General features: G+C 53.3%; 1 protein-coding gene and 1 non-coding gene across 2 annotated transcripts in view; both read left to right on the top strand.

The window, feature by feature from the left end:
• Nucleotides 1-13,374, top strand: part of LOC120390531 (IgGFc-binding protein-like) — a 68,535-nt gene extending 55,161 nt beyond the window's left edge. Inside the window, 2 exon segments of the mRNA XM_039513260.1 lie at nt 12,645-12,934; nt 13,207-13,374. Of these exon segments, the coding sequence (XP_039369194.1) occupies nt 12,645-12,934; nt 13,207-13,374 (458 nt within the window).
• A 608-nt stretch (nt 13,375-13,982) lies between these two features.
• On the top strand, nt 13,983-14,168 carry LOC120390777. The gene has a single exon (XR_005591140.1). It is a non-coding gene; the product is annotated as a U2 spliceosomal RNA (small nuclear RNA).
• The last annotated feature ends 7,674 nt before the right edge of the window (nt 14,169-21,842 follow it).

Below are 21,842 nucleotides of genomic sequence, written 5' to 3'. Positions count from 1 at the left end.
TTGTACCCCGGAATGATTGTGTCCCATTGATTTCTCTCAGTCCACCAGGTTTCTGTGATGCCTATTATATCAATATCCTCTTTTAACACGAGGCACTCTAGTTCACCCATCTTATTATTTAGACTTCTAGCATTTGTGTACAAACACTTTAAAAACTTGTCACTGCTTATTTGTCTGCCCTTTTCTGATGTGTCAGATTCTTTTTTATGTGAATGTTTCTTGTCTGATCTGGCCCATACTTTATCCTCTTCCATCTTCTCTTCCTGACTATAACCTAGAGAATCTCTATCAATAGACTCTCCTCTAAGAGAAGGCTCTGTCCGATCCATGTGCTCCTCTGCAGCAATCGGCTTTCCCCCAACTCTTAGTTTAAAAACTGCTCTGCAACCCTTTTAATGTTAATGTTAATTAGATAAGTTCATGCAGGATAGGGCCATCAATGGCTATTAGCCAAGAGGGTCAGTGTCCCAACCTCATGCTCCGGGTGTCCCTAAACCTGTGACTGACAGAAACTGGGAATGGAAGACAAAGAATGTATCACTTGATAATACCTGTTCTGTTTATTCCCGCTGAAGCACCTGGTATTGGCCACTGTGTGAAGGCAGGATACTGGTCTCGATGAACCATTGGTCTGACCCAGTGTGGCTGTTCTTATGTTCTTAAGAAACAAAAAATAAATTCACAGTCTAAGTTCTACAAACTAAGCAGGATTTGAATCAAACTGTGTCTCACCCTGACTGATGGTAAAAGCAGGTGCCAGTTCCTCAGTACACAGGCTGGGGCTGCCTTCCAGCCTGGGATCAAAGTTCCCCAGTTCAAAGTCTTTGTTTCTCAGACATGCTTCCAGGTGTTGAGACTCAGGAAAAGGGGAAGAGAGAGAGGCCAAGTGATGCTGTCACCCTCTCTCTTTTAAACCTTCTTCCAGCTGCTAGAAAGATCCCTGCTGTGATGTGGGGGACAGGCAGTCCCCACTTTCTATTGCATATGTGCCTTCTCTAAGGGGTCCCTGGGACAGTGGATTCTTTTCATCAAAGCTGCCTGGCTATCTTTTGTTGTAACTGAAAGGCTGGTTGTGAGTGTTCCCAAACTCACAACATATTTCAATAGCACATGTAGCAATACCCCATAACTCCACATACAATGACAGCACATTTAATCCTACAGGATATTAATGTTCAACAGATCAAGACTTTTAAATTGATACCTCACAAGGCAGACTTTGTACAAAACATATAAGACAGTGGTGAATATGAATGTTCCAGGGTGCTGCTTTGAGGTACAGCATGTCAAAGTGAGGTAATATCTTTTATTGGACAAGCTTCTGTAGGTGAGAGACACAAGCCTTCCAACACAGAGCTCTTCCTCAGAATCCTCCCACTTCACGGAGGCTTTGACTGACTCATGTTTGGCCCTCAGGAGGCCAGCTGTAATTAACCAGGGGGAGAGAAGCGGGTTTGACTTTCTTCTGAAATTCCAAAGAACTGGCCACTCCCACCACACAAGCCATGCCAGTGATTTGATCCTTAATAGGCCTCTTGCAGCTGAGGATGAGTTATTTATTGGGTTCACAGTGTTCTTGTAGCCGTGTTGGTCCCAGGATATTACAGAGACAAGGTGGGTGAGAGACTATTATTGCACCAGGTGAAAGAGACCAGCTTTTGAGCTTACACAGAGCTTTTCTTTAGGTCTGAGAAGGCTCATCTCTTTCACCAGCAGACGTTGGTCCAATAAAAGATATTACCTCACCCACCTCTCCTCTCTCATTTATTGGGTACCAGGACACAGACAGAATTAACTAGCCCAGCACTGGCCGAGCTTGTGAATTTCAGATGCACTAACAGAGCCGTCTGGTTTCTTAGATATAAAACAAGTTAGGAGTTTAGGGCCCAGGGAATCGAGCGGCGAGTTTGCTGAGGAACCAGCCAGACATTCAGGAATCTGCGCAGGAAGAAGAGCTCTGTGTAAGCAAAGTTTGTCTCTCTCTCATCAACAGAAGTTGCTCCAATGAAAGATATTAGCTCACCCACCTGGTCTCTCTCATATCCTGGGACCAGTATGGCTACCACACCACTGCCTACAAAAGTGGAGGATTCACACTGACAGCCCAGAGTTACCATCACACCTGGGCACTATTTTCATTACATACAGTTCAAAGCAAATACAATTTATTAAACAACAACCAATTTTAAAAAATAAGGAAAAAAACGGGAAAGGTAAAAGGAAAACCTGTCACCCTGCTCTGTGGCACAGGGACATCGCAACCAGCGTCTCTGGGATGTCGGGGAAGTTTGGTCTGTTCCTCACACGTCCCAGGGCTCTGCCCAGGCCCTGGCAGTGCTGCAGGGATGCTGCAGGTCAGACACTTGCTCTGGTGGTGGCCACTCGCCCTCAGGCTTTAGGTGGCAGGATCCTTCTTCCCAGCGTCACCCCTGCCCCATCAGGGTTACGATCCCCCTCCGAGTCTGACCTGCCAGGCCTCTTGGCTGGGGACATCTCCCTGTGCTGGGCCCACTGCCCAGGGTCCCCCTCGCTCTCCCCAGCTGCTCACCACACCTGGCTCCGGACGGCTCCAGCCCCAGCTCCAGCCCCAGCTCCAGCTCCAGCCCCAGCTCCACTCTGCCTCTGCACTGCTGCTGCTCTGCCGCCAGCTCCCTGGGCTGCTTCTCTGGCCCCTCTGGCTCTGGTTGCTGCAGCTGTCCCCATCCCAGCTCTGACCTGCTCCCTGGGCTGCTTCTCTGGCCCCTCTGGCTCTGGTTGCTGCAGCTGTCCCCATCCCAGCTCTGACCTGCTCCCTGGGCTGCTTCTCTGGCCCCTCGGGCCGGCGTAGGGTGACCAGACAGCAAATGTGAAAAATCGGGATGGGGGTGGGGTGTAACAGGAGCCTATATAAGAGAAAGACCCCAAAATCGGGACTTTCCCTATAAAATCGGGACATCTGGTCGCCCTAGGCCGGCCCGGCTCTGCTCCCAGCTCCGCTCAGGCCCCTGCTCTCTCCTTAGCTCGGCCCCACTCGGTCTGACCCAGGCAATTCCAGCTCACACGGAGGACGGGACCCCCCTGGCCTCCTGACTCCCTCATTGGCCCGCCCACCTTGTCAGTCAGGCTGACCTGGAGCACTGGCCTCTCCCCATTGTTCCTGGGGATTGTCAGTCTCAGGGTCCTGATTTCCCATCGACCCCTCCCTTCCTTTTGCTACTGGGAGCTAGCAACCAAACCCACTCCGCTGAGTTTTAGTAAGGGGACAACAGTCCCCCTACACATAGCCTAAGACATAGATCGTACTGCTAGGAAGGTCCCCCAATAGCTTTGAGTTTCCCCCTCTTAATTTCATAGAATCATAGAATATCAGGGTTGGAAGGGACCTCAGGAGGTATCTAGTCCAACCCCCTGCTCAAAGCAGGACCAATCCCCAACTAAATCATCCCAGCCAGGGCTTTGTCAAGCTCGACCTTAAAAACCTCTAAGGAAGGAGATTCCACCACCTCCCTAGGGAACCCATTCCAGTGCTTCACCGCCCTACTAGTGAAATAGTGTTTCCTAATATCCAACCTAGACCTCCCCCATTGCAACTTGAGACCGTTGCTCCTTGTTCTGTCATTTGCCACCACTGAGAACAGCCGAGCTCCATCCTCTTTGGAACCCCCCCACCTTTCAGGTAGTTGAAGGCTGCTCTCAAATCCCCCCTCACTCTTCTGCAGACTAAATAACCCCAGTTCCCTCAGCCTCTCCTCATAAGTCATGTGCCCCAGCCCCCTGATCATTTGCGTTGCCCTCTGCTGGACTCTCTCCAATTTGTGATGTTACTCAGAGTACTGGTTTGTGCAGAGCAGGGTAACAGTCCCAGGAGTCACCTTCCTGGCAGTGAGAGAGCTGCACACCGGCCTCAGCCAAGGGGGACCCTCACCTCCACGGCCTTAGGGGACGGTGTCTGTTTCACCAGAGGGTGGAGAGAGAAGGATGTCGTGCCCTGGGCTCTGGAGAGGATGTGTACATGGGGAAGGGTGCAGACATGCTTGACTTCTTGCAGGCAGTTTAAATCGCAACAGGGAGGTGTCCTGGGAAGGGAGGAGGCTCAGGCGAGTTGGGGGCTCTGGGTGTGTCCCTAGGATCCTGGATTGGGATCCAGCAGACAGAGAGACTGGGCTGTAGAGAACGTGTCCCCATGGGGCGGGAGGATCCCAGGCTGGGGGTGCATTGGGATCCCAGGCTGTAGAGGTTTCCCCCTCAGGCAGGGGGGATCCCAGGTGCTACGGGTGGGTGTCCGGGGGGGATACCAGGCTCTATGCAGTGGTGCTCTGTGCGGGACAGGTGCAGGGGGAAGCAGGGCAGAGGCTGCCAGAGCCCCCAGGATCTGCTCACTGCACTCCAGCCCTTGCACTCTGCACCACAGTAGCTGCAATCAGAAGCCGAAAGTTGCAAAGTCCTGTCCCGGCCTCTGCAGGGAGAAGAGCCCAGGGGGCTGCAGCCCCAGTGCCGCTCAGGGCAGAGCAAGAGAGCAGGTGACCGGGAGCACCCCCTCTCCAGCAGTGTTGCAGAGCGAGCTGTCGGGTGACCCAGATACTTGGGGGTGGAGGGGCTCCAAAATCTGCTGGGATGGGGGCAGGGAGGCTCGGATGAGCCACAGATTTAAACGCTGCCTAAAGGTTAGTGAGAGCGAAGATGGGTCCCAAGGGGCAGGTGTGTCCCCTTCCCATCACCCAACACTGCAGTCCCCACCCCCACACCCCCAACTCAGCTGAGGCCTGCAGAGCCGGGGCTGGGAGCTGCAGCCTGACACTGCAGCAGGTGTGTGGCGGCCCTGGCTGAGCAGGTTGATGACATGGGGCTCCCTGATCTCGCCCACCCCTAAGGCTGGTTTCTTTTGTGAAAGAGTGTCTGGGCCTGGTCCTCCCCGGCCCCCCAGTTCTGATGCCCCTGGACCTGGCGCTGTCTACACTGGGGGTTAGGTCGGACTTTTCACACCCATGAGTGATGTGGCTGGGTCGACTCAATATTTAACGTGGCCTGAAGGGCTTATTAAAAAGGCCTGGCCGAGGCCGACCCACATATCCAAACGACAATGGAGAACCCAAACACCTGGACATAGATGCCTACTTTAAGTGGGATCAAGAATCAGAGGGGTAGCCGTGTTAGTCTGGATCTGTAAAAGCAGCAACGAGTCCTGTGGCACCTTATAGACTAACAGACGTATTGGAGCATACCACTTCATCGTATTCACCCACGAAAGCTCATGCTTCAGTATGTCTGTCTATAAGGTGCCACAGGATTCTTTGCTAGTTTAAGTGGGGGAATGGTCCCGCTATTGTGGGGCACTTTCCTGGTTTATACACCCCCCCCCCGGTGAAATGGGCTAGTGAAAGGATCTGAGTCCTCACTCCCACTCCCTTTACCCAGAGGCCTGCCTGACCTTGAGGACTCCCCTTCCCTCTCCTGTGTGGCAGAGTCCTTGTAACCCCAACAAGGCTGGGCCCAGGATTCCTGGGGGGGATCAACCTCCAACCTTGTTGTGGTCACTTAGGGCAGGGGCTAGGGTGTCCCCACTCCGGGGGTGCTCTCTCTGCACTGGATGCTTCCCCGACCCACTGATCATTACATACAGTTCAAAGCAAATACAATTTATTAGACAGCAACTAATTTTTTAAAAAAGGAAAAAAATGGGAAGATTAAAGGAAAACCCATCACCCTGCTCTGTGCTATGGGGACATCACAGCCAGTGTCTCTGGACTGTCAGGGCAGTTCACAGCCTGTTCGTAACATGTCCCAGCCTCCTGCCCAGGCCCTGGCTGTGCTGCAGGGATGCTGCTGGTCAGAAACTTGCTCTGGCGGTGGCCACACAACTTCAGGCTGTAGGTTGCAGGACCCTTCTTCCCAGTGTCGCCCGCCTCCCCACAATGGGGGTTATGATTCCCTTCCCAGTGTGGCCTGCAAGGCCTCTTGCCTGGGGGTATCTTCCTGCGCTGGGCCCACTGCCCAGGATCCCCCTGCCCAGGGTCCCCCCTCACTCTCTGCAGCCACTCACTGCACCCGGCTCCAGACAGCTCCATCCCCAGCTCTGCTCCCAGAACTCCCTGGACTGCTCCTCTGGCTCAGCCCGGTGCAGCTCTGCTCAGCTCTGCTGCTGCTCTGGCCAGCTAAGGTGGCCAGGTATCCAGTTTTCAACCAGAACGCTGGTCAAAAGGGACCCTGGTGGCTCTGGTCAGCACCGCTGATTGGGCCATTAAAAGTCTGGTCAGCGGTGCAGCAGGGCTAAGGCAGGCTAGTCCATATCTGTCTTGGCTCTGCACTGCACCCCAGAAGCAGCCAGCAGTTCCAGCTCCTAGGCAAGGGAGCCACGGGGCTCTGCACGCTGCCCCCTCCCCGAGCACCTGGCTTCCCCACCTGGGAGCCGGACCTGCTGGCCGCTTCTGGGGCGCAGCATGGAATCAGGACAGACTGGGAGCTGTCCAAGGTAAGCCCACCCTCCCAAACCTCTACCCCAGCCCTGAACCCCCCCAAACCCAGAGCCCCCTCCTGCACTCCAAACCCCTCATTCCCAGCCCCACCCCAGAGCCCTCACCCGCTCCCACACCCAACCCCCTGCCCCAGCCCAGTGAAAGTGAGTGAGGGTGGGGGGCAGCGAGCCAGTGAGTGGGGGCGGGCCTCGGGGAAGGGGCAGGAGTAGCGTGTTTGGTTTTGTGCAATTAGAAAGTTGGCAACCCTCTGGCCGGTGCAGCTTCACTCCCCAGCTCAGCTCAGCTCCAGCTCCTGCTCCAGCTCTCTCCTTACCTCACCTTGCTCTGGCCCCTGGCAGCTCCAGCTCACAGGGAGGACAGGACCCTGCACTCCTGACTCCCTCATTGGCCTGCCTGCCCTGTCAATCAGGCTGACATGGAGCATTGGCCTCTCCCCCTTGCCCCTGGAGACTGTCAGTCTCAGGGTCCTGAGTTCTCATTGACCCTTCGCCTTTCTTTGGTACTGGGAGAGGGCCAACCACAAACCCCCTAAGGGTCAGTGAGGGGCCAGCAGTCCCCTGACACTAGCAACCAAGGCCCCACCAGGAGGTGGATTTCGCCCCCTCTCGGCAGGGAAGCTGAGTGCTGACCCCAGCAGGAGACCAAGGGGTTGGGAGGTGTGGGGAGCAGGGCCGACAAGAGTGGGGGAAAGTCGGTACAAATTACCGGGGCCTGGCGATCCGGAAGGGGGTCCTGGGCCCAGCTTCCCCGGCTTCCCCCCGTCTCGTCGGCCCTGTTTAACTGGTCCGCCCTTGCTGGGGGACCCCAAATTTTTTTTTCACTGGGGCCCGAACCCGCTCTCGGCGGCTCTGGTGAGGAGAGAGGGTTGGGGAAGCAACAGGGGGCTCTCTCATGTGGGGGCTAACCCAGGAGGTCAGCCGGAGACAGAACCAGAATGGTCTGTGCTTTAACCTTTATTCTCCGGTGTTGACCTAAGGCCGTTCAGCTTCTGTAGCCAGGTGGCTAATCAAGGGTGACCTTGTTTTGCAAAGGCTGCTGGTGCCACTGTAAATGCTCCCATGAAGGGCCCATATGCGGTTGCTGCAGGTGTCTGGCGTGGCTGGGTTCGCTGCAGGGGCCATGGAGAGAGACATGGGTCGCTGGTGCCAAAGGTCCAGAGTAAGAGCCAGGGAAGCCATGGGCCTGTCCTTATGGAGCTGTCAGGTCCTTGGAGTGCAGCCTACTCAAGTGGTCACTCCAGGGAGATTGATTCCAGTGTGGGGCACAGACCAGACCCTGTGAGTCCATGACACGTGCGCTGCCTTTTGCGTGAATTGTCTGTCTAGTCTAGTTAGAAAGTAACCTTTATAGGGCACTGACCATCTCCAACTGTGTCTGGGCAGCACCTGGGCAGCAACGGGGCCCTGATCTTAGCTGGGGCAGGGACTGTCTGTCACCGTGGGTCTATGCAGCGCCCAGTGCAGCGGGGCCCTGATCTCAGCTGGGGCAGGGACTGACTGTCTCTCGTTGTGTGCCTGGCACTGTTAGGTGCAGCCCAGTCTCAGTCAGGGTTGTCAACTTTCTAATTTCTGAAAACTGAACCCCCCTACCCCACCTCTTCACCCTGCATCCCCCTCCGCCCCGCCTCTTCCCTCAAAGCCCCACCTCTTACCTGCTCCTCTGCCCCCGTCGCTTGCAGCTCTCCCTGCTCCCTGTTACTCTGTTGCTTTAATGTGTATCCCTCCGCACTTGAACTGTGACATAAGAGTCACAGAGAAATAAATTCAGGCCTGAGGTAAGCAAGGGCCCCATCCCTAGGAGTTAACAGCCTCGAGCCCTCTTCTTATCATGGGTCTGAATTTGGCCTCTTTGCTTTAAGAGGAGGCCTAACAAGCAGCTTCCCGTCCCAGCGGCACCTCTCTAAACCTGGGGCAACTCCAACGTGAGCAGCCCTCAGGGACTTGCAAACCCCAGACCCAGCAGGCTGCCTGGGAGAGCAGGTCAGAAGAGCATCGCAGCCACACGGGAGCAGCCAGGCAGCTCCGCTGATGAGCTAAGACATGGCCCCCCTGCCCAGCAGCCTCCTGCCTCCCTCTGCGCTGCCTGCCCAGCAGCCTCCTTCCCTCCTCACCCCGGAGTTGCCTGAGAGCATGGCCGGGGGAAGTGCTGGCTGGCCAGGCAGTTCGCATTCCTTCCCTCCCAGGGAATGTCCCATACCCTGCTCGGCATGGGCCCTCCCACTCTGTCCTCTGTCACAGCCCCGCGGGACCAGCGGACCCTCCGCAGGCAAGCCGCTGAAGGCAGCCGCCTGCCATGCTTGGGGCGGCAAAATGCCTAGAGCCGCCCCTGGTCCTGCAAACCGGGCTCCCCAAAGGGGCCGCCTGAGCTGGTGCATGTGTGCTGCCACAGGAGCCACCTCTTCCGGGCTGGGCAACAGGCTGCCACTCCCCCAGCCCCTGCACTTGGGAACTGGACCGGACACTGCCAGGTCCCCTTTTTGACCGGACTTTTTGGCCGAAAACTGGACACCTGGCAACTCTAGCTGGGACAGGGCCTCTCTCTCGCTGTGTGTCTGGTTAGTGCCCGGCCATCATCTCAGTGGGGCCTGTAGGTGCTGCCATAACAGTATAGGCTGTTTAAAACCAGTACAACTCACCTTACCACAGAGATTTACTTCTGTGGGATGGTTGAGAAAAGGGGCCATACGTCCTTGTTTGTATTACAGGGCAACATTAGATCCTGCGATTACAGGGCCATTCTGCTAAGTGTTGTGCATAGCAAGAGACAGGTCATGAGGATCTTAACAATCTAAACAAACTAAGGGTACGTCTACACTACGAAATTAGGTTGATTTTATAGAAGTCAATTTTTTAGAAATCAATTTTATACAGTCGATTGTGTGTGTCCCCACTAAGCGCATTTGGTTACACAGAGGCTGCAGCGGTGGTCTGTGCTCCTGCTGCCTTTCCTGCACCTCAGCAACACACCAGAGAATATCAGTTTCATCCTCCAGTAGCCTCAGTATTGCTTCCTACCTCCTCTCATCACACTGACACCACCTATCATATTGATTCTGCCACCTCTCCTCTTGCTCCCGCCACCTGTCCTAGTGTTCTTTTTGTGCTTTCCTGCACTCTGACAGTGTCTGCCTCCACGCATTAACTGGGAGGACAGCAGGAGCTCAGAGAACATTTCATCGCGAGTGCGTTTTATTCGCCTTCTAATCTTCACTAGCCTCTGGGACGGAGATGATAGGGGGAGCGTTGACACATTTGCAGCTGCAGGAGGGAAAAAAAGGAGTAGTATTTAAAAAGACACATTTTAGAGGACAATGGGTAGACTCTTTCATGGTGAACCAAACTGTTAACATTTCATAGCACATGTGCTTTCTTTACAAGGTAGTATTTTGCCTCTTATATTGAGGACCTGCCGGTTTGGTGTGAGAGATCACTCACGCAGGGCTGGCGGGCAACAGAATTCGGCTTGCAGGCAGCCATGGTAAACCACAGTCTTTTGGCTTCTTTAACCTTCATAACATGTGGGAATGGTTTCAAACAGCAGTGCCCTCATTTCCCATACCAAGCACCCGTTGGGTTGGCCATTTAAAAGGAGGGTTAACATGCAGCACGAACCCAACTAACCCCCCCCCACCCCCACCACACACACACCCAATTCTCTGGGATGATCACTTCGCCCCTCTCCCCACCATGTGGCTAACAGCGGGGATGATTTCTGTTCAGCCACAGGCAAACAGCATCAGGAATGGCCACCTCTGAATGTCCCCTTAATAAAATTCCCCTATTTCAACCAGGTGACCATGAATGATATCACTCTCCTGAGGATAACACAGAGAGATAAAGAACGGATGTTGCTTGAATGCCAGCAAACACCGGGACCATACGCTGCCATGCTTTGTTATGCAATGATTCCAGACCACGTGCTACTGGCCTAGCGTGGTAAAGTGTCCTACCATGGAGGATGGAATAAGGCTGCCCTCCCCAGGAACCTTGTGCAAAGGTTTTGGGAGTACATCCAGGAGAGCTTCACTGAGATGTCCCTGGAGGATTTCCACTCCATCCCCATACATATTAATAGACTTTTCCAGTAGCTGTACTGGCCGCAAATGCATCCCAAATCTTCAGGGCAAATTAATCATTAAACATGCTTGCTTTTAAACCATGTATTATATTTACAAAGGTACACTCACCAGAGGCCCCTTCTCTGCCTTCAAGGTCTGGGAGCCCACCTTGGGCAGGTTGGGAGGGCACTGGCTCCAGGGTGATAGTTCCTGGCTGTCGGGGAAACCAGTTTTGTCACTTGCTTGCTGTGCGCTATCTTCAATCTCCTCCTCCTCCTCATCTTCCTTGTCCCCCAAATCTGCATCCCTGTTGTGTGAGACTCCCGTGCAGGAGTCCACATACAGGGGTGGGGTATTTGTAGGGGCATCCCCTAGAATGGCATGCAGCTCATCATAGAAGCAGCATGCCTGGGGCTCTGACCCAGAGTGCCCATTTGCCTCTTTGGTTCTTTGCCTGAGCTCCTTAAGTTTCACGCGGCACTGCTGTGGGTCCCTGTTATAGCCTCGGTCCTTCATGCCCTTGGAGATTTTTTCAAATATTTTGGCATTTCGTCTTTTGGAACAGAGTTCTGATAGCATGGATTAGGCTCCCCATACAGCGAGCGGATCCCGTACCTCCTGTACAGTCCATATTGGAGCTCTTTTGCGATTCTGGGACTCCATGGTCACCTCTGCTGATGAGCTCTGCATGGTCACCTGTGCAGATCAGCTCACCATGCTGGCCAAACAGGAAATAAAATTCTAAAGTTTGCGGGGCTTTTCCTGTCTACCTGGCCAGTGCATCTGAGTTGAGAGTGCTGTCCAGAGCGGTCACAATGGAGCACTCTGGGATAGCTCCTGGAGGCCAATACCATCGAATTGCGTCCACACTATCCCTAAATTCGACCCGGCGATGTTGATTTCAGCACTAATCCCCTCGTCGGGGAGGAGTAGAGAAATCGATTTTTAAGAGCCCAACAAAAATGGCTTCATCGTGTGGACGGGTGAAGGGTTAAATTGATCTAACGCTGCTAAATTCAACCTAAACTCGTAGTATAGACCAGGGCTAAGGGTGGTGGGAGGAAAGTGAGGGGAAGATCACACAGCAGCAGTGCCAGAAATAGAAGCTAGGAGTCCTAGTCCAGCATGTATCCACTGGTCCACACTGCCTCCCAGACATAGGGGGACTAGTATTCCCACTGGCCAGCCAGGGAAACTGAGTTACATAGAGATTTAAATCTGTGACAGATCTGGAAATAAAACCCAGAGCCTATCGGCACTAGTCTATATGCACAAAGCCATGATTCCTCTTGACAGTCCCACAGGGCTGCAAGAAGGGAGGCATTATCTATTATCTTTCTTGCATCATATAATTATTTCACTTTTTGCTACTTCTGTATTTTTTCTTTTCCATTCCCTATTTTTTCTTTCTTCGCACTTTTCCACTTTGTTGTCACTTGTTTTTCTGGTGTTTTAAAATCTATTATTATTTGTAAGCAGAGTCAGAATGGGCTCTACTCTGACATCTGGTGGTGAGCTGTGGAAAAGGACTTCAGGGGCTGATCTCGTTTGCATGGGCACTCCCACCCTGTCTAGCATGATCAGACTCTTGCCCAAATGGTCACTCTGTCTGCTGTGGGATCCCCAGTCTCTTTGTTATTGGGGTAGGAGTAATGAAGCATTGTTATCCCGGTTATGTGAATCAATGACAGTAGAACTGTACTTGGCATTTTATGATGGAGGGTCTCGCCCTCAACTAAGGAGCTCTTGGTAGGCAAGGGACATGAGTTCCAACTCCCAGTGATTTGAGGGAGTGGGGTTGGTGGTATTGGGCCTGGTTGAGATGATGTGCTATCACTGTTATATCTTGACTGCACAATAATAAAGCTAATTTTGACTCTGTTAAGAGTGTCATTATATGCTGCAGTGCTGAAATTATTGGTATGTGGGTCTAAGCATTAGACCTACTTTGGGCTAGTGGTGTGCCGGCACTGAGGTTCCCCTACTACCAGCTGGAGTCATTGAGAGCTGTGTTTGGGGGGGGGTGCCAGAAGATAAGTTGGTGAGCAGCTAGCAGGATGGCTAGTGGAGAGGAGTAGACCACCCTGCGTGCCGTTGTCAAGAAGCGAATTGGCAGACCCCCCCCTCTGACCAAGATGAGGCCACCTTCCTGAGCGGCTCCCTGGATGGAGAATTCGCCCGGGACGGGGGCGACATCGCCTCGCTGTGGTCCCGTGCCCGCAACGCCACACGCCAGCTGGGAAAGCGACTGGGCTGCCGCTGGGTATGGAGCGAAGATCAGCGGGAGCTGGGAGTCCTGGTACCGCGGATCGAGACAGAGGGCAACACCTTCATCAACCCCGGAGCCAGAGGTGTGCTGGAGAAGTCCCTGAAGGCCGCCGTCCACGCGCTCTATGTGGACACCCTGAGGAAAAAACCTGACAGGGCAAGGCCTTCGAGGTGACCAGCAAGTGGGACTCCAGCAACCACTTCCTCCCCGCAGGCAGCTTCACCCGATTCGCCGACTGACGGTTCATACACCGCGCCCGGCTGAACTGTGTCCCTCTCAATGGAGCCGTCCGCCACGGGAACCCGGATAAACGCTGCCGGAAGTGTGGGTATGCCATGGAGACCTTGCCCCACGTCCTATGCAGCTGCAAGCCCCACGCCAGAGCCTGGCAGCTGCACCACAACGCCGTCCAGGACTGCCTGGTGAAGGCCATCGCCCCGCACCTGGGAAAGATCGTTGTCAATTGCGCCATTCCCGGCACCGACAGCCCACTGCGCCTGGACATCGTCGTCACGGATGAGGATCGGAAAAAGATCATCCTCGTTGACATGATGATCCCATTCAAAAACAGGACCCCGGCCTTCCGCGAGGCCTGAGCCCGCAAGCTTGAAAAATACACCCCCTTGGCGGACACCCTGCGGTCAAAGGGCTACGAGGTCTGCACCGACGCTCTGATTGTGGGGGCCCTGGGCGCCTGGGACCCTTGCAACGAACGTGTGCTTCGGACCTGTGGGGTGGGCCGTCGCTACGCGCAGCTCATGAGACGCCTAATGGTCTCGGACACTATTCGCTGGTCCAGAGACATTTACACGGAGCACATCACCGGCCACCGCCAATACCAGGAGTGAGCGGGCGTGACTCTGTGCACCCACACAGGGGACGAGACCTGTGGACCCCCCCGTTGGACTCTATCCCCTAAGCCCCAAACCCACCAAACTGTACTCCACCATGTGAGGGTCGTCCTAGCCCCATTATTCAGCCTGCTTATCCATGCCCATGACTATCTGTAACCTGTTTGTATGAGTGATGTACCCTCACTGTTTGCTGGCTGTACCTTGAACCCACCCACTGTATATCCTGCATTGGGGACATGACAGACTGTATATGGTATATGCTGCCTAACACCAAAACGCTAACATCCCCCTGCAACCTGTATGTTACCCCCGATGACACAATAACTGATGCTTCAAACACTTTGTACCGTTTATTTTTTAAATATTCTCTAATAAACTTTAAATCTGTTCTTATCAGTTTAATATCTGATATGTCCTTTATTTGAGGACTGTATATTAAATTGATTTTTGGAACAAGGAGTTGGAATAGGAGCTTGCTCCATCCGCTCCACGCATCAGCCTGGTATTGCAGTACTGCCGGGCACGGTGCACCTCCCCCAGGGAGAACATACTGGTTTAAAAAACAGATCAAAATTCTTTGTGCTCTGTAAAGCTCTGTGCTTCTTGGTCTTTTGGGTAAGATCAAGTGTAGTAGTATGAGTGATGTACCCTCACTGTTTACTGGCTGTACCTTGAACTCACCCACCGTATACCCCGCATTGGGGACATTGCAGACTGTATATGGTATATGCTGCCTAACACCAAAACGCTAACATCCCCCTACAACCTGTATGTTACCCCCAATGACACAATAACTGACGCTTCAAACACTTTGTATCGTTTATTTTTTAAATATTCTCTAATAAACTTTAAATATAAGCTAGTGGGGCAGCTGGCAGTGAAGACTGCAGCAGAACCCCATGGAGATGTGGCAATCAGCCATCAACCAGAGTAGTGGAGCATGTGATGCCTCCTCCAACTTCCACCCAGGCTGGGAGGTAAACTCTGCAGAGGAATTTCTGAACTCTGGGGACTGCACTGACCAAGGTCAGAAACTGTGGGTGGGGTGACTGTTGGGTTGCTAGACTTAAGGGGAAAAGGACACTGCCAAACTTACTTAGGGGTGGGTCTTTTGCTCATGGGTTGTGTTGTGAATCCTGTTTGTTGTGTTTCCCCAATGTAATGCCACATTCCTTTATTAAAAGGCTTTTGCTACGCTCAGACTCTGCGCTTGTGAGAGGGGAAGTATTGCCTCTTAGAGGCGTGCAGGGGGGTGGTATGTTATTGTCCCAGGTCACTGGGTGGGGGCTCAAGCCGGTTATGCATTGTATTATTGAAATGGAACTCCTAGACTGAACCTGGCCCTTGTTGATGCCAACTCTGATGGGCAGAAGGGTTACATATTCTTTCTATGACTTGGCTTTTCCCTGGGGCAGCATCTGTTTCCACTCCCTCCTGGCAAATAACCATCAGATAGTCTTGGCTCTGGGTCGCCCTGACGATAAACCGCACCCAGCTTTCCCTGCAGATGCAAGGGTAATCCTGGCTTGGCCCCTATGCAGATTCCTGAATGTATGGCTGGCTCCTTAGCAAACTTGTTGCTCAGTTCCCTGGCCACTAAACTCCTAATTTGTTTTGGATCTAAGAATCTAGGCAGCTCTGTAGGTGCATCTGAAATTCACAAGTTCAGCCAGTGCTGGGCTAGTTAATTCTGTCTGTGTCCTGGTACCCAATAAATGAGAGAGACAAGGTGGGTGAGGTAATATCTTTTATTGGATCAACTTCTGCAGGTGAAAGAGACGAGCTTTCCCAGACCTGAAGAAGAGCTCTGTGTAAGCTCAAAAGCGTGTCTCTTTCACCTACAGACATTGGTACAATAATAGATATTCCCTTGCCCACCTTGTCTCTCTAATATCCTGAGGCCAACACGGCTACAAGAACACTACGAAACCAATAAAAAACTCATCCTCAGCTGCAAGAGGCCTATTAACGATCAAATCACTGGCATGGCTTGTGTGGTGGGAGTGTCCGGTTCTTTGGAACTTCAGAAGAAAGTCAACAAACCCACTTCTCTCCCTCTGGTTAATTACAGCTGGCCTCCTGATGGCCAAACATGAGTCACTCAAAGCCTCTGTAAAGCAAGAGGCCAGGCTGCTACTCACTTCCCATTTGGGTCCAGCAGGTGATGGCGAAACTCCAGTCCCAATGGAGCCGAGGGAACCTTTCCCAGTTGGTCCCTATATAAAGGGAAGAATCAGAAGCAGAGCTACAGGCAGAGGGAGAGGGACAAAGTGGACAGCTGCCTCTTCTCCTCCACCTTTGCTGCGATAAGTCAGAGGGGCTGGAGGTAAGTGCGCCGGCGGTGTCTTGTTCTGGCTCAGCAGCTGCTGCTGTTTGTTGAGAGGCTGATTGTAACTAATCCATCCAGACCAGGATCCTGCTGCTGATCTTGAGCCAGGCAGCTCCAGGAGAAGGGACCTGAACCCTCCCAAACAGACCTGCCTAGAGAGGACATTTCCCCGTGGTGCCGGCTCATGAGCGGTTGGCCTGTGTCCTAGATTGTGAGGCCCCCAGTCCTACCTGGCATGACGATGGCGGGGTTTGTTATCAACAGACATGTCTAAGCCTTTGGCAAGTCCTGCCGAGTGCTTTGCCTTGATTAGGTCATGTGGCAGTGTGTTCCACAGGCTGACTGTGCCTTAAGGAAAAACTGTTTTTTTGCCCCTTGAATCGCTCTTCAGTTTGTCCACTGGCTCGGAGAAAGGCGGTGGGCTAGACTCCTGGCCTGGGACTCTGGACACCTGGGTTCTCGTCCTGGCTGCACTGCTAGTTGACTTTAGGGAAAGTCACTTCCTCTGTCTGTGTCTCAGTTTCCCTGTGTAGAAAATAGAGATAATGCTCACAGCTGCCTTTGTAAAGTGCTTTGAGTGCCACTGGTGAAGAACTAGGTATGATGCTTCCTAAAGGGGCCCTAGTGGTTAGGGCACTAACCTATCTCTTAGGTGCAATGGCATCAAGTCCTTACTAAGCTACAGACTTCCTGGGTGTCCTTCAGCAACTCACGCAGCCTCCCTGTGTACTGGGGACACCTGCACTTCCCTGTACCCCCAGGGTAAGCACCATGATCACTGGGAGGTGCTTTGCTAATGGAAGGCCACATAAGTATCTAAGCTACAAAATACCATCTAGTGCTGTTCACCAGTAGATCTCAAACCGTTTCACAAAGGAGGGCAGTATCATTATCCCCCTTGTACAGATGGGAAACTGAGGCACGGGGCGGGGCATGACTTACCCAAAGTCACCTGACCAGTGGCAGGAATAGAACCTAGGACTCACACCCTCTAGCCTGGCTTCCTACTCATCAGCCAACATTGCCTCTGCCAGAGCAGCTAAGTCTGCGATAAAAACCAGACCATGGGTGGACATTTCTTCCCAGCCTCAGGGGCTGCAGCAGGGAATCTCGGCCCTGGGCTGTTTCTGTGCAGCGCGCTGTGTGATCTCCATTAATTCGAGATGTGTCTTCCAGCTGCTGAACAATGCGCTCGGACGTGGGGCTCGGAAAGGCCAAGCTGCTCCTGTGGGCCAGGATGGTCGTGCTCTGGGGTGAGTGATCCGGGGCTCACAAAGGCGCCTCTGTCTCTTTCTTCACAGCATGACAAGCTGATCACCTAACTATGGGTGACGCCCAGGAGTTTGGGGCCATGTAGATTTAACTAGGTCCCTACTCTCCTCCCAGATCCAGGATAGAACCCAGGAGTCCTGACAGGGCTCGCCATGCTGCAGGGAGCAGGATGGGAGGCTCAATGGGGGAGATGTGCTGCAGGGAGTGGGGCACGGGCTCAGCAGGGAGCTCTGTGCTGTGGGGAGCAGGGTGGGAGGCTCAGCAGGGGGTGCTGTGCTGCGGGGAGGAGGGTGGGGTCGCCATAAGGGTCACTGTGCTGCACGGAGTAGGGTGGGAGCTCTGTAAGGGGCGCGGTGCTGCAGAGAGCAGGGTGGGGGCTCCATAGGGGGCGCCATGCTGCAGGGAGCAGGGTGGGAGCTCCGTAGGGGGCGCCATGCTGCAGGGAGCAGGGTGGGAGCTCCGTAGGGGGCGCCATGCTGCAGGGAGCAGGGTGGGAGCTCCGTAGGGGGCGCTGTGCTGCAGGGAGCAGGGTGAGAGCTCCGTAGGGGGCGCTGTGCTGCAGTGAGCAGGGTGGGAGCTCAGCAGGGGGCGCTGTGCTGCAGGGAGCAGGGTGGGGGCTCCGTAGGGGGCGCTGTGCTGCAGGGAGCAGGGTGGGAGCTCCGCAGGGGGCGCTGTGCTTCAGGGAGCAGGGTGGGAGCTCCGTAGGGGGCGCTGTGCTGCTGAGAGCAGGGTGGGAGCTCCGTAGGGGGCGCTGTGCTGCAGGGAGCAGGGTGGGAGCTCCGTAGGGGGCGCTGTGCTGCAGGGAGCAGGGTGGGAGCTCCGTAGGGGGCGCTGTGCTGCAGGGAGCAGGGTGGGAGCTCCGTAGGGGGCGCTGTGCTGCAGGGAGCAGGGTGGGAGCTCTGTAGGGGGCATGGTGCTGCAGGGAGTTGTGGGGGGAGGCTAAGCAGTGGTTTCTGTGCTCCAGAGATTGCGAAGGGGGCACTGTGCTGCGGGGAGTGAGGGGTGCTCTGTAGAGGGCATTGTGCTGTGGGGAGCAGGGTGAGGGGACTTATTTGGGGTTGTGCCTCCCTTTCAGTCAGTGCTGATCCAAGCAGAGCTGGGGACTAAACCCAGGTTGCGTGAGCCCCATCTAGGCCTTGACCGCAAGACCTTTGTTCCTTGTTTTCCCAGCTCTCTCAACACTTGGCAATAACAGACAGTACAAGCCAGCAGGTCCTCGTGGATTGTTCTTAGTGCTTCAATTCATGGCAACGGCCATGACTCCCTTTATAAACCATTCAGCCTCCCCCAGCTATATTCTCTGCATGCTGAGTTGTAATGGCGCTGGCACCAAATGACACTAACCCCTTTCATCACAGCATGTGATGGGCTCCTGTAGCAATTTCCAAACAAGCCCCTTTGTGATTTCCCCCACGCTGCCCTGAATGCTTGGCAGGAGCTCCCTGCAAACATTCACAAAACCAGCACATTCTCCACCTTCAAATCCTGCAACAAGCACTACGAAAATCTTGACAATGGTTACGCTGCTGGTGATCTGACAACCCACCATGATGAGCAGTGTTGTCTCATTGGCTGTTCCCTGCTGCTCCACGTCTGTCTGTATCCAACTGCGGTTGCTTTTCTTATACTTAGTTCACAAACTCATCTTTTTGTTCTGTGGTCCATGATCAGTAATGTGACGCCTATAACAACAGCTGTCTTCTCCTTCCACTTGTCTCTCCAGGCATGCCTAACCTTCCTCTCAGTGTGGAATCTGGGGAAATTCCAGGGTCTTCCCCGCCGCGCCTTGTCGGAAGAGAATTCATCACGGCCTTCATGCAGAACGGCTTACAACAAACACTCAAGAGCGACTTCCGGCTACTCATCACTGCCTACGCACCGGCCACATTGATCACCATCTCCATGAAGAAGCCAGCGCTCAGGGTGCCTGTCCAGGTGAATGCCGGCCAGACCGCAACGGTGTTAATCCCATCCAACGCTGAGATGGTAGGGGCCAAAATCTTCGACAACACAGTTGTTGTCCGGGCTGACAATTATGTCTCTGTCCTCTCTCTTAACTCCAAACCCAACTCGGCTGACACCACCCCCGTCTACCCAGTGCACAGCTTGGGAACAGAGTATTACGTTGTCACGCCAACCATGGGTACAGATCGCTATGGGGAGGTTGCCATTGTGGCCTGGGAGGGCCCTACCACAGTTGATGTGCACCTGAAAGGGGCTGTCATTTTCCAAGGAAAGACGCACCTCGGAGGGAGCAGGCTCACCATCAAGCTGGAGGCAAATCAGGCTGCCCAGCTTCAGAGCCCAGTGGACATATCTGGCACCAAAATCATTTCCCAGAAGCCTGTGGCTGTCTACGTTGGACACACCTGCGTGACAAGATCCAACCAGTGTGACCATGTGTCTGAGCAGCTCCTGCCTGTCTCCAGCTGGGGGACCACCTTCATTGTGCCCCCGTTGTCCTTTGAGATGCAGGGTGATATCATCTACATCTCCACCTCCCAAGCAACTGAGGTGGAAGTTCAAGTTGGGATGAGCAAGAGGAGCACAGGGCTGCCAGCTGAGAATGCTGTGCAGTACAGAACTGTAAGCTCCAATGCCTTGTACTTCTCCGCTAGTGCTGGGATCCAAGTCATCTTCTTCTGTGATGGTGGCACCAAAGGAAACATCAGATATGACCCCTTCTTCATGGCCATCCCAGCCATCTCGAGCTACTGCCAGTCCTATCACATCTACGGGCACAACGAGTTTGAGAACTACGCGCTGATCATCGTCAAGACATCAGAGTCCGCTGGGGTCACCATTGATAGGAGGCCACTGCACAATGTCCTGTGGAGGCCAGTTCCAGGCACAGAATACTCTTGGGCTGAATACAGCCTTGGCAAAGGGTTCCTGGTCCATAATGTGGAGCATGCCAGCTCCCCCTTTGGCCTGCTGAGCGTTGGGATCGGAAACCAGAAGGCGTACGGCTCCCCAGCCATTTGTGCCAGCGGTGAGTATGGTGTCGTGGATCCTGTCCACCTCTCCCTAGCACCCTCCTTCTCTCCCCTTGATTCAGACTCAGGATAGTTCTCTATAAATACATCAGAGAGATAAACATTAGGATGGGAGAGGAGTCATTTAAGGGTCAATGCTGGCACAAGAACAAATGACTATAAACTGGCCATATATAAGTTTAGGCTTGAAATTAAATGAAGGTTTCTAACCACCAGAGCAGTGAAGTTCTGGAACAGCCTCCAAAAGGGGAGAAGTGGGGACAAAAAACCTAACTTGTTTTGAGACTGAGCTTGATACGTTTATGGAGGGGATGGTATGATGAGACTGCTCACAATGGCATATGGCCCATCAGTGACTGCTGATAGCAAATGTCTCCAACGGCCGGTGATGGGACACTAGATGGGGAGGGCTCTACATTATGACAGAGCATTCTTTTCCAGTTGTCTGGCTGGTGGGTCTTACCCACACACACAGGGTCTAACTGATCACCAGATTTGGAGTTGGGAAGGAATTTTCCCCTAGGTCAGATTGGCAGAGACTGTGGGGGGTTTTTGTCTTCCCCTGCAGCATGAGGCACGGGTCACTTGCTGTTTTGAACTAGAGTAAAAGGCAGGTTTTCTGTCCCTTGAAGTCTTTAAATCATGATTTGAGGCTGTCAGTAACTCAGACAGAGGTTAGGAGTCGGTTACACGAGTGGGTGGGTGAGGTTCTGTGGCCTGTGATGTGCAGGAGGTCAGACTAGATGATCATGATGGTCCCTTCTGGCCTTGAAATCTATGAGTTAGTGGGAGCTGCAACCCCTGAGTTCTGTTGGCCATCCCATGCCTGGCACCCCAGCTGGTTCTGTTGAACACTGGGGTCATGTCAGGCCTCACTCCCCAGCAAAATCCATTGGAGATTATGGTTTTTTTCAGATCCATGCAGAACACTGAATTGCCGGGAGAAGGAAACATGCAGGATTAAGAACGGCCAGGCAATATGCTTCCATGACTACATAGGAACCTGCAATGGATCCCTGACCTCCCAGTACTACACCTTTGATGGTCTGACCATGGACATCCAAGACTCCTGCACCTATACCCTTGCCAAGTACTGTGGCCATGACCCCACCCTGGAGCCCTTCACCATCAAGGAGAAGAACAGCAACATAGGGAAACAGGACAGTTCCAACCTTGGGTTGACCACCATCCACGTCTATGGCTACAACATCTCCATCTACAAGGGAGAGAGTGGAGAAGTCAGGGTGAGTTGTCTGGCTCAGTTCACTTTTTCACTTATAATTAGAACTGGGCATATTTTTTCAGATAAATACTTTATTGAACAAAAGAGGCATTTTCAGTCAATCGAAAACTAGTCATGAATTTGACACAGATGGTTTTAGCCAGTCACAAAATGGCTGAAGGAATTCCTGCATGGCCAGTTTTTAGTCCACTCTTTAGGGTTCTCAGCTGGGAAACAAAAGACCTGTGTTCAAATCCTACCTCTAGAACAGGCCCCAAATGCACCTTAGCAATTCCGCAAAAATTCAGCTTCGGTTCAATCCGAACCACTTTTTCTTTTTTGAAGCCGGCACCAAAATGAAAAATCAGCTACTCATCCCATTCTACACATA

Source organism: Mauremys reevesii, linkage group 24 (genome assembly GCF_016161935.1).
Source record: "Mauremys reevesii isolate NIE-2019 linkage group 24, ASM1616193v1, whole genome shotgun sequence".
NCBI classification, from domain to species: Eukaryota; Metazoa; Chordata; order Testudines; family Geoemydidae; genus Mauremys; species Mauremys reevesii.
Note: the sequence above shows the minus strand (reverse complement) of the source record. Positions and strands in the feature narration are given on the sequence as shown.